This window comes from Pan paniscus, chromosome 16, assembly GCF_029289425.2.
Source record: "Pan paniscus chromosome 16, NHGRI_mPanPan1-v2.0_pri, whole genome shotgun sequence".
Taxonomy (NCBI): Eukaryota; Metazoa; Chordata; class Mammalia; order Primates; family Hominidae; genus Pan; species Pan paniscus.
Window position 1 is genome coordinate 37,477,509 of NC_073265.2, and position 13,219 is coordinate 37,490,727.

The following is a 13,219-nucleotide window of genomic DNA, read 5'->3' on the forward strand; positions in this document are numbered from 1 at the left end:
GAAGAGTATCAGAGGTCACTGATTTAAATTTCTGCAAATTATAAGCGCACCTTTAAATTAAAGAATATTGCTCTTTCTTTAGACTCTTTAAAAACAAGTTTGTATCAGATGTATAGTAGTCAGTTCCGCTTAGCTGGCCCTCACTGAGTGCCTGTTCACACCAGGCACTGAGGAAACAAGGAGCTTCACCTCTCCCTCAAGGAGCTCAGAGTCGAAGGAGGAGACAGACTTCCCTTATATGAATTAGAACAAGCAAGAGTAGAATCAAGTGCAAAGGAAAGAGGAAGCAGAAATTGCCTGTCCCCTCAAAAAGTAAAGGAAGACTTTCAGAAGAGGGGACACTCAATCAAGGTTTTGAGGGATGAGCAGGAGTTTGCCAACAGGACAAAGAAGAGATGGACATTTGAAACAGAAGAAATGGGATGTAAGAAGGCACCAAGAAAGATGCTGCTAATGAGAATTATTTTATGTGCAGAGTAGTGTATGTAATCCTTCATTAATATATTAATAAACATATTAATAAATAATTTTCTATGTGTCCTAAGTACTCTGGGAGTAAGCAAAGAAAGAGAAGATATTATTTCTATCTGAAAAGACGAGACTTAAAATTCCTCCCCCTTCAAAATAAGTGTTAACTTGATTTAGGGTTGTTATGTTAGTGAAGAAGTTTTCATTTATTTAGCAGCCTCTACTGAGAAATCTCTGATTCTGAGTTCACATGTAAAGAAACTACAAACAATGGCCTGTTAAGATTTTGGGGGCATACATGGTCATAATATTATTGTAGAATGTTGCATTCTTTTTATTTAAAAATACTTTTATGATTTTATAATTAGGCTTAACTTTTAACACATACACTACTATATACTATATACTTTTACTATATACAGAACTCAGGGGTCCTTTTAACTACAGACAATAGAGTTTGGATATTATCCCCAAACTAGCTAGAGACTCTAAGGAGGTTAGACAAAGGAATAACATGATTAAATAAGTGTGTTAGAGAGAGCCTGCTAACAGCTTGTGGAGGGTGGTTTGGAAGGTGGGGAAACGGTGTAATAGGTAGGAAGACTGGAGGCAGAAAGATCAATTAGACAATACCGTAATAATCTGGACAAGAGATGACATGGGCCTGATTTAAGGCCATGCAGAGGAAAAGAACCAAAGATATCAGCTTTTGTTAGAATTAGGAGAAGAAATAGAAAAAAAAATGTTTTTTACTATGATCCACAGTAAGAAAACATTATACATCACAACCAAGTGCACACTTAGAAAATCGTCCCCAAATGATTCTCTACTTTATTACAAGCAATGCCTTCTGATATTCTCACATCAGTTCTATTCTATTGGATTCTTTTAACGCTGGTTGTAACCCGTCAAATTGATTCCACAGTATAGTAGATGAGGAAAGGAAGCTCACATTTGTCTATTGAGGTTGAAATGGCAGAAGGACATGGGGTGGCGATGTCTAGTGAGTGGGTAGCTAGATGTATGAGTCTGGAGCTCTGAAAGGAGCTAGGGCAGGACTGGCAGCCATGACATGGATGAGTTAATGCAGGTATGTGCAAAAGGGAAGAGAGAAGAGGTTTGAGGCAGCGTTCAGGCAGACACAGACCTTCAAAGTATTAATGGTAAAAAGCAAGTCCATGAAGAAAAAAGAGACAGAGCTAAGAAGCAGGAGAAATCAAGACAGTGGGGTCATGAAAATCAAGAGAGGAGAATGCTTTGAGAAGTAGTAACGTGGTCACAAGCCGGAGGGGCCAACCATGTTAAGTTCTGGGAGGTGACAATATGTTGGGAAATGGGGAGGAAACTTCAGTACTCGTAGATATTATTTCTCTTTGAAAGTGAACCTAGAAATATAACATAATGGATGCAGTCAGTTTAGGAAACATTTACTGTTTACACACTATAGGGTAGGAAAGATCCTGATCTCTGCTCACAGCCTCAGAATCCTCCTCTGGAAGGAAGCTCATGGACACAAAGGCACGCTACAAAGTTCCCATCCAGAACCTTACATTTGCTAATAATGCACTAACAGATGATCTGTAAATATGTACCTGGTAGAAGATTTAGAAAATACCCAAGTCTAATCAAGAAAGCTAAGAAGTGATTTCAGAGAAGCAAAATTGGGATGTGGTTGACATACCCAGAAAGCAGGAATCTAATAGATTGCTTGCATTCTGTCCTAAGGAAAAATATAATGTCTAATGAAAAAAGGTAAAGAAGGTTAGGTTTTGGGTTACTGCTTGCGGATGGAAACTACATTTCAAGTGAAAACCAATAATTTGTCAAAGTCCTCCTGAGCCCTATTTAAGAGAAAGCTAGCCAGACCAGACAATGTGAATATCTAATCATACATTAATATATTGGCATCCAGATTTATATGTTAATGTCTTAGGATCATGGCTGGGCATGGTGGCTCATGCTTATAATCGCAGCACTTTGGGAGGCCCAGGTGGGTGATTGCTTGAGCCCAGCCAGGAGTTTGAGACCAGCCTGAGCAACATGGCAAAACCGTGTCTCTACAAAACACACACAAAAAAATAGCTGGGCATGGTGGCACACACCTATCATCCTGCCTACTTGGGAGGCTGAGGTGGGAGGACCACTTGAGCACGGGAAGGTTGAGGCTGCAGTGAACCACAATTGAGCCACTGCACTCCAGCCTGGGCAACAGAGCAAGAACCCATCTCAAAATAAATAAATAAATAAATAAATAAACAAACAAATAAATAATAATGTCTTAGAGTCATGATGGAATCTCATGTGACTCCTGTTAAGCCATTTTAGAGCTTGTAGCAGACAGTTGCAAATAAAAACTAAGTTTTTGGGGTGTTTGTTTGTTGGTTTGTTTTGAGACAGTGTCTCACTCTGTCACCCTGGCTGGAGTGCGGTGGCGCAATCTCGGCTCACTGCAACCTTCGCCTCCCAGGTCAAGTGATTCTCATGCCTCAGTCTCCCGAGCAGCTGGGATTACAGGCGCATACCACCATGCACAGCTGATTTTTGTATTTTTAGTAGAGATGGGGTTTCGCCATGTTGGCTAGGCTGCTCTCTAACTCCTGACCTCAGGTGATCTGCCCGCCTTGGCCTCCCAAAGTGCTGGGTTTACAGGCGTGAGCCACTGCACATGGCCAAAAACTAAGTTTTTGTGTTTTAGGTATAAGACTGCCTTCCATCTTCACATCTGTTATCCATATATATATATATATATATAATATGCATAAATTTTATATATACATATATATTTCTGTTCTTCCCACTGTCAGTTCTTTACATTTTACTCAGATCTCAAGAAATTCTTCATCAATCAAATAAATTTTGGAACATAACATGAATTAGGGGATTCAGTAGGCCCCATCACAGTCATGACTGCCTTCTTTTTCCTTCTGTGTGCTGGCCCATTGCATACACCTGCCACACTGACGACGACAATGGTTTGGAAGGAAGAGACTCAGTATGTACATGTCAGAACAAACCCTGTGTACAGATACTCCTAGAAGAGTGGGGAGAAATTAATGATCACAGAGTGGTCCCATAGGGCTGGCCTACTGCCATGTGGGGCAGGTTTGCTTGATTCAGTTGTGACTTCCAGTCACCAAGTTGAGTCTACATTTTCACTATGCATGACCTTTTTGATGGACTTTTTCAGCATATTTATGTTTTCTTTTTAAAGCACAAACTTTGTTTGACTGCAGTGATTGCTTATTTGTGTTGATGAGTCTAATGTGCTCTGGTGGGGGACTCATACCTGCTGAGATTGTACCTTCCTCAATTCAATATTTATTGACTCCTACTCTATGCCAGGCCCTGTCCTGTATAAGTGAAGACATTAAAATTTCTATTTAATAATCCCTATTAAGTTGAATTGAATACAATTCAATATGCTACTTAAAAATTGATTTTATATGATTTATCCCCCCCATAGGATATAAAATGGTAAATTAAGTATGATGTGAACTCAATTTAGTGAATGTATATACACTTATAAGCAAGAGAAAAGCCCATTTTCTGGTTTAAGCTTGAATTTGCCTCTTTCTTTATGTCTGCTTATGGAAATTAAATATCTCCCATTGCAGATATTTCTGAACTAGATTTCAAATAGGGGATTTAAGGGATTGAAAAATTTAGTAAGTAGATCATCCTTTTTACCCAGTCAAAAGTGATTTTTTTAAAGGCAAGCTTAAGCTTAGTATAAAAAAAATACACCCAGAGATATTATCCACATGCCAGATATGTTTGTATATTTTCCCTTACAAATTCAAGATGTGATACATCTAAATGAAATTCATAGGAGATAAAGAGAAGGATGAGGCCTTGGTGAGTGAACTACCTACTATACTTTTCTATAGAAACTTCCTTCTGGACAGTTAGAGATCTCTTCTGTTCAGCTGAAAGTTTTACAGATTTCTTTATTCACTCTGCACAACTTGTCTTTGTCCAAAATAAAGCTCGAGCTCATCAACTTGCTGTTTGCTTGATCTTTTCTTAGAACTTACCTCAGGAAGGGTAACCTAAAAATCTGAAAATATGAAAATAACTCCAAGTGATCTATGGTTCTTATTTGGCTCTGTATTCTTCTACCTCCACATTATTTTTTTAAAGGATCCCCAAGATGCCATCCCCAGAGGAACCATGCTGGCCATTTTCATCACCACTGTTGCCTACTTAGGGGTTGCAATTTGTGTAGGTAAGTGGTACGTCTCCAGTGTCAGAATGTCAGAATTACGAGGGGTCCAGTTGTTCACGTCTAGTGGGCTTTCAATGCAGCATAAATACAGAGTTTTTTAAAAGGCAACAATTTTAATTCCGTTCTTGGTATCTTAATGTTAATGATGTGGATACTTTAGGGATTTGAAGGCAATTAAGCTGTACTACAGACATCTCTGGGTCAGGGCTAGAGTAAAGCTAATCAGGTTGTCATTCTACCTGAGCACAAAGAGGGTCCCATTTTACCACCCTTGATGATAATCCCACTGCTAAGGAGGCCACCACTTCTGGCATACACTTCCCTTGTTCTAGGAGGCAGGAGAGAAACAGAGTAGAGAAAAGAAGTGAAAAACAAAACCCTTCAAACCTAAAAACAGCCTTAGGAAAGTATGAAAGATGTGGAATTTGTGACTGTGTCTCATCCTTGTACTGCTATCCTTAATATGGAAATGTCACTGTCACCAATTGGCAGGATATCAGAACAAGACCCAGCTGCTGGCAGTGTGGGTGGCCAGCCCCTACATTGTTCAGTGAACAGAAAATATGTGTACTCACCTGCTGTTCCTGAGACTGACTTAGGTTCTACCTGCTGCCTGCAGCCACACCTCCTCCTGGTTGGGGGTTGCCTCATACTTTTTCCATAGTAGGAAAGGAAGAGGTTTCCCAACATTTAGAGAAGAAAACCATCTTCTGTGTACAACAGGGAAAACAGCTCAAGGCTGGACCACCATGGAAGCCAAAGGGTACATCCCAGTCCTCTTCTGCTTATAAGAGAAATTGAGAAGGTACATGTACCTACAGTTGGTTTCTGGAGATAAAAGAAAAAATGAACTTAAATCCTTCCCTGTCTCATTGTTTCTAATTTGAGGAAATTTGATAACTTTGTTAAGAGTATTGTTGGGGCTGCGCACAGCAGCTCATGCCTGTAATCCCACTAATTTGGGGGGCTGAGGCCAGAGGATTGCTTAAGCCCAGGAGTTCAAGACTAGCTGGGAAAACATAGAGAGACCCCATTCCTACAAAAAATAAAAAATTAGCCGGGCGTGGCGGCACACACCTATGATCCCAGCGACTTGGAAGGGTGAGGTGGGAGGATTGCTTAAGCCTGGAAGATCAAGGGTGCAGTGAGCTGTGATCACAGAACTGCACTCCAGCCTGGGCAACAGAGTGAGACCATGTGTCAAAAATAAATAAATAGGTAGATAAATGTATTGTTGGGGCATGTCCAAGTTTAGTTACATGTAAAGAGATTTTTTTTGTTTCAGTGCTTTAGAAAATCAACACATTTTTAAATGACTTTGAAACCACTAAAGTTAAATTTCCCGAGTGGTTTTCTTTTTTCTACAGTTAAAGTGAGAGAATGAGTAAAGGTATAGACCTGATTCCAGAGCTTCTTCTAGTTTTGCCCCTAATGGGTGGAAAAATATACATTTCTACACTTTCCTAGTATAGGAGAAGGACAGCCATGGAGTCAATGTCCTGTCATTAGTACAAATAATGGCTCTTGGCCTGGCTTCATGGGAATTTGAGAGATTTGTTATGCAGAGGTTAAAATACATGATTCAAAGAGTTCAGTTCAACATAAATGAACAATGCAAACAGGTAAAATATGAAAGAATAATTTGACTTGGTAATTGACATCCATAGTTTCAAGCATTCAAGCAGAGGCTGGCAGGCTACCTCTCAGTACTATGATAAAAAGGATCCCTGCACTGATTATTTAAAATGGCTCTTTCAGATAAAAGAGTCTATGATTGGCCGGGTGCAGTGGCTCACGCCTGTAATCCCAGCACTTTGGGAGGCGGAGACGGGTGGATCACGAGGTCAGGAGTTCAAGATCAGCCTGGCCAAGAGGGTGAAACCCCATCTCTACTAAAAATACAAAAATTATCCAGGCATGGTGGCAGGTGCCTGTAATCCCAGATACTCGGGTGGCTGAGGCAGAGAATTGCTTGAACCCAGGAGGCAGAGGTTTCAGTGAGCCAAGATCATGCACTGCACTCCAGCCTGGGTGACAGAGCGAGACTCTGTCTCAAAAACAAAAACAAACAAACAAACAAAAAGAGTCTATAATTTTTAAGTCTCCCAAATTCAAGGAATGTGGATTCCATGGCTAAGATTAAGGAAACACATTTATTCCTGTCACTGGGACCTGTCTTAAAGGTATTATTAGCAAGGCATGAGAATCCACCCTGGGTAGAGTTTGAAATCCAAAGCAGTTTTATTGGTTGGTATTTAGTTTGTAAAGTATTTATCCTTCATGTACTTCAGAAAAGTTTATATATACTTCACACGTATATTCATATATTTCAAAAATCCTATCAAATACATGGCAAAGATTAGTTAGAAAAAATCCTAAGGGAATGCCAGTGATTAAAATATATATCAAGAGTCTTCTAAATGACCATAATTCTATTGTTAAGAATCTATCCTAGAAGAAAAAGTTTATGCACAAAGACGTTCATCATAGAATGCTATAGTAGAAAATGACAGATACACTCAAATGTATGAAAATAATGGAATAGATCAGCTGAGATAGATACCTGATCAATATTATTTGACCATTGCCTAGGAAATCTGAGTATTTTATCCTAAAACATTTCCTTCATTGTTTAAACCATTAAAACTGCATATAATGTAGAACTGTAACTCTGTTTGATAAATTATGCAAGGAATATCATTAGTTGAAAAGAGGGGCTGCATTCTCTTAATCGCTATAATAGAATTCTATAATGCCACCCCTTGGCTCTCTTGCAGATGAGGAAATAAATCCTTCTACTTGAAAAACATCCAGTTGGTAGTACTAAGCCAGACATACATATTGAGTATGTGTTATGTACCAAGCACTGCTATGCAAGTTTTAAGAGATAAGAAATTAAGACTGAGTGTCAACTCCCAAGTCTCTTACCACTCAAATCTAAGTCACACAGGGAGTTGAAACGGCAGCCTGTTACAGAAAGGGGGAAACCCCAGGACTCAGCAGATGGGAGCCTCCAGTTATCAAGAACTACTCACAGTGAACAGAGGCTAAGAAATGGACCTTTTCAGTCTCAAAGTAAACTACGCTTTCAGTAGAAAACCGTAAGGGACCAGAACTTTATAAAGAAATAACAAGCCACGGTTGTTTCCACAGGGGCCTGTGTGGTCCGAGATGCCACCGGGAACATGAATGACACCATCATTTCTGGGATGAACTGCAATGGTTCAGCAGCATGTGGGTTGGGCTATGACTTCTCAAGATGTCGACATGAACCATGTCAGTACGGGCTGATGAACAATTTCCAGGTTTGAAGCAAAATTCAAAAATGTTCACTGCTATTATTTTCATTTTTTGAATGTCACATAGAGTAAGATTTCTGAATCTGCAACTGATTGATTATTGGCTGATAAGAATCCAGCATGGAATGATTCATGTGGAAGGGAAAGGAGTCATACAGTCATTACATGGCAGTAAATCCTATGGTTACATTTCCTGTAGTCAGAGACAATAGGCAGTGGTATGAATTGCATCATCAGGGAGAGATCATCTCCTGGCACTATGTGTGTTCCAATCAGTTGTGCAAGATTTCATGGTGGAAAGGAACTTCGATTAGTTAGCACTTGTTATGTATTTCTTTCTTTTACAATTTTAGTTTTTATTCCAGATTCAGGGAGTATCCTCTATGTGCAGGTTTGTTACATGAGTGTATTGTGTGATTCTGAGATTTGGGGGTATTACAACAAGTAGCCTCTGTTCACTGTGAGTAGTTCACTCAGGTACTAAGCATAGTACTCAACAGCTAGTTTTCAACCCTTGCCTTCCTCTATCCCCTCTCTAGTAGTCCCCAGTGTCCCTTGTTGCCACTTTATGTTCATGAGTACTCAATGTTTAGCTCCCACTTGTAAGTGAGAATATGTGGTATTTGGTTTTCTGTTCCTGTGTTAATTTGCTTAGGATAATGGCCTCTAGCTGCATCCATGTTGCTGCAAAGGACACGATTTTATTCTTTTTGTGGCTGTGTAGTATTGCATGGTGTATATGTACCACATTTTCTTTATCCAGTCCACCATTGATGGGCATCTAGGTTGATTCCATGTCTTTGCTATTGTGAATAGTGCTGCAATAGACATACAGATGCCTGTATCTTTTTGGTTGAATAATATATTTTCTTTTGGATATATACCCAGTAAAGAGATTGCTGGGTCAAATGATAGTCCTGTTTTAAGTTCGTTGAGAAATCTTGGAATGCATTTCATACATGGCCTTCAGCTTAGACAAAGCCTTTGAGGTGGCCCTGGAAAGCCTAGAAGACAAGGCTAAGAGAGAAATGGTGAGTGCCAGAGGGAAGGTAAATAAGAGGGAAGGAACAATGGAAGTTAGGAAAACTGTAGGACTTTAAACATATTAATTTGTCTGCATGATTGGTGAGCAGAGGGAGAAGTAAATTTGTCGCGAAAGCTTCATTCTTCTGTTTTAACAACCCACAAAGAGAAATTAACTCAGCCGAAGTCATTATTCCAAAATATGACTTAAATTGATAGAATCACATCATGTCTCAGATCTAAAATTATGTTTAATGAGCACAGAAATAGCAAAGGTCTGAAAAGCCTCTGTGTGCAGGAAGAAGAAAGGTTAATGGCTGTAAAAAGACTAGTAAACAGCTGAGCCCCTCCCCAAACCTTATTAAAATACTACTTTCTGCTGGATAGAATTCCCCATCATCAAAGAAACATATGGCCACAAAGAACAGAGGGGAAAATGTCAAAATCCTTGAAACCATTTCCTTCTTTATTCTTTCCAATATCTTCTGGATATATTGCGGTGAGCATTTATTATCTTATAAATAACCAAAAAGGCCATTTCTATTTTTAAAAAATAAAATTAAGAATGTGAGAATGGCCAAGTGCGGTGGCTCATGACTATAATCCCAGCACTTTGGGAGGCTGAGGCGGGCGGATCACTTGAGGTCAGGAGTTCAAGACAAGCCTGGCCAACATGGTGAAACCCCGTCTCTACTAGAAATACAAAAAATAGCCAGGTGTGGTGGCAGGTGCCTGTAATCCCAGCTACTCGGTAGGCTGAGGTACAAGAATCGCTTGAACCGGGAGGCAGCGCTTGCAGTGAGCCAAGATCGTGCCACTGCACTCCAGCCTGGGCGATAGAGCGAGACTGTCTCAAACAAACAACAACAACAACAAAAGGAATGTGAGAATGAAGCAGGGGGGAGAAATCTAGTTGAAAGCCATTTGCTTATGATACAGATTCCAAATCACAGAAAGTCTTCTTACTTGTACCTCTCTTCTCAAGGTCATGAGCATGGTATCAGGGTTTGGCCCCCTCATCACTGCGGGAATCTTTTCTGCAACACTCTCCTCCGCCCTGGCCTCCCTTGTCAGCGCACCCAAAGTGTTCCAGGTAATACAAGCACAACAGCTTGTGCTTCTCCCTATTGCTATTTCCACAGAATGTGAATCAAGCTGAAATATTCGTTCTCACTGGCAATCATTTTCCATCATTTTCTGAAAGAGTTAATGTTTGCATCTGGCTCAAGTTCTATGTCTGCCACATAGTCAAGATCGATTCAAATAATATAAAGAATGATAAACTGCAGTGTTAACTTGTGCCTCATCTTGTGTACCACTTAATCTTTCCCCAAATCTTCTTGTTTGAATCACCTAGAGAAAATGACTGTGCATAGCTATAAATGACAAATTTCTCCTCTTCTTTTCCATTAGGCTCTGTGCAAGGACAACATCTACAAAGCCCTGCAGTTTTTTGCAAAGGGATACGGGAAAAACAATGAACCCCTGAGAGGATATATTCTCACTTTTCTTATAGCCATGGCATTTATTCTTATTGGTTTGTAAAGTTTTCTTGTTTTTATTGAAAACCAAAGAATTCTTCTGATTATTCATAGGGCTTTCCTTTTAGTTTGAAAAATTACTCGTTTTATGTTTAGGATCCCATTTGGGAATATTGGCATCTAAGAAGGAAATGAGAAATCCTTGTGTGTAGAGGGCCTTTGAGGAACTCGAGGTAGACTTTGAATTTTAATCTATTCTTTGAATCTGAGTGTTCGAAATCCATCCAACCAAATGCAGCTGAATCCTTCCTCCCACCTGCCTGAAACTGTCTAAATCTAGAGTCTCCCCCAGCTGCCATATCTACTGACCTGATGCCTAGCAGAACTGAATTGCCTGTTAGTGTTTCTGGAAACGTAGTCCACTGACCATCTATATCGCAATCACCTGGGGTGTTTGGGAAAGTGTGGAGACTTCAGGCCCAATTCCAGAGTAACTGAGTCAGACTCACTGAGGGTAAGGAGTCTACATTTCACAAGCTCCTCAAGAGATTCGTAGACCACTGGTATTTGAGAATCACTTACCTAGACTATAATCTCGGCTTCCTCTCCCCAGGTGATATGGAAACAGCTACATAATCTTGGAGAGGCACATTCATCAACTTAAACTTGCACATTTCTCTCTCCTCCCTAAGGCCCCACTTTTGCTGATGAGCATATCAGAGGAAAAGAAGCAGAAGGCAGAGGACTTTGGGAGCCACACATAGGCGGGCAGAGACTTCCCCAGCACAGCAGTGCCAAGCAATGAGGGCTCCTCATCATTACATATTGAACTCAGGAAGGGACTATAATTCATGAATCCTCATAGCATTTGTATGAGGCTGAAGAGGGGAATTTGTAACTCTCTGTGTTTGTTAGATTTTTAAAAATTAAATTAAAACTGATTTCATATAGAGATGTTTCAATTATGTAATTTAGCCTCTAAGATCTCAAATCATTGCCCTGTGCTGCATTTAAGCGAATAAGCAACCAAAGTTTTTAAAGTCTTGTATACATGAGATAATATCCTTTAAAATCATTCTTTCAGAACAAGTGCATTAGCTCCACCCATAAGCTTCATGGCAGCTGTTTTGCCTACTTTCTTGTTGGTATCCATGTTCCAGAATCACACCCAGCTGCCTGCATTTGCATCATTGCATCATTTGCATCATTGAGGGTGATAGATGTCTGACCTTCAGATAAAGGATGACGTCTCTATATTTTTTCTTACATTGCCCAGTAAAAAATCCAGCTGGAATTAAATCATACCAGATATTTACTCCTGAGGCAAAAGTATTTTGGGGCCAGGCATGGTGGCTTACGCCTGTTCATCCTGGCACTTTGGGAGGCTGAGGTGGGCAGATCACTGGAGGTCAGGAGTTCAAGACCAGTGCAGCCTACGTAGTGAAACCTTGTCTCTACTAAAACTACAAAAATTATATGGGCGTGGTGGTGGGTGCCTATAGTCCCAGCTACTAGGGAGGCTGAGGCAGGAGAATCGCTTGAACCCAGGAGGCAGAGGTTGCAGTGAGCCGAGATTGTGCCATTGCACTCCAGGGTGACAAGAGCTAGACTCTATCTCAAAATAATAATAATAATAATATTTTGGCTAGCCTTGAGAGGTAGAACTCTCTAGAGATGTGAAAAAGGTGTGAATGACAAAGAGTCCTGAAAATCAGAGAACACATATTGGGCCTATGCAGGGAGACTTCAACTGGGGAGTTTTCGGTGCACTGCTATTTAACTAATATCCTGCAGAGCCTACTTATTGCATACAGAACAGTTATAGAACACAGGATTAGATGCCTCCAGAAAAGCTACAGGGGAGTTAATTGTATGCCCAGTCGCATACCTACCCATTGCCACTTGAACTTTTTGTAGGTAGAGGTCTCGATTGTCTATTTTCTGATTGGTAGGCTTTTTTATTACTTACTTTATGGAAACCCTAGCTAAGAGTAAATATGTATCCCCAAAGAAAAATGACTAACTTCTTAAACTTTGACAGATGCTCGCTATGTCTTCAATTTCCAAATAAAGTCAAGCTTCGAGGCTATAACAGCTGTTCAGCCCCTGGTCTCATCACTCATACGTACATGTTCAATTCTGTTACTTTTACAGCGGAACTGAACACCATTGCTCCCATCATCTCCAACTTTTTCCTGGCCTCATATGCACTTATTAATTTCTCCTGCTTCCATGCCTCTTATGCCAAGTCTCCAGGTAAGCTGACTTCCAAACTAAAATATGCCTAAGCAAACAGTTAGTTTGTCTCAATAAAATGAAATAAATCAGTGAAAAGTGTTCAATCTGTGTTTATATGTTTCCTTATATCCTAGTGGGAAGCGTAATCCACTTTATTTTGGTGAGTTTGGGGATGAGTTTTGAAATAGAAAAAGAATCATTTGAGCAATGGCCTTTTTGACCAACCGGAAAGTCAATTTTCTCCTGTGGCAATAAATTATTCATTGCAAGAGAAACCACACTTATTTCAGCAGTAGAAAAACACCACTATTTATTTCCAGGGTGAAAGTGACCACAGAAGTGGAATTAATGTATATATTTGAAACTTCCTTACTATCAAATTTGTTTCCTGCCCATGGTGCAGAAGAGAAGGATGAGTAGTTCCCATAATTACCTGCTGAGTGGAGGCAATGTAGACAGGCTGCATTGATGCTGGTGGCATCAGT

At 40.0% G+C, this 13,219-nt stretch overlaps 1 protein-coding gene across 3 annotated transcripts in view; it reads left to right on the top strand.

Annotated features, from left to right (window-relative positions):
• SLC12A1 (solute carrier family 12 member 1) overlaps window positions 1-13,219 on the top strand; it is a 97,647-nt gene that overhangs the window by 30,538 nt on the left and 53,890 nt on the right. For all 3 annotated transcript variants that reach the window (XM_008956839.5, XM_003831481.5, XM_034938723.4), the window contains 5 exons: window positions 4,609-4,693; window positions 7,847-7,998; window positions 10,001-10,108; window positions 10,429-10,552; window positions 12,651-12,752. In XM_008956839.5, the coding sequence (XP_008955087.4) occupies window positions 4,609-4,693; window positions 7,847-7,998; window positions 10,001-10,108; window positions 10,429-10,552; window positions 12,651-12,752 (571 nt within the window). The remainder of the gene's footprint in view (window positions 1-4,608; window positions 4,694-7,846; window positions 7,999-10,000; window positions 10,109-10,428; window positions 10,553-12,650; window positions 12,753-13,219) is intronic.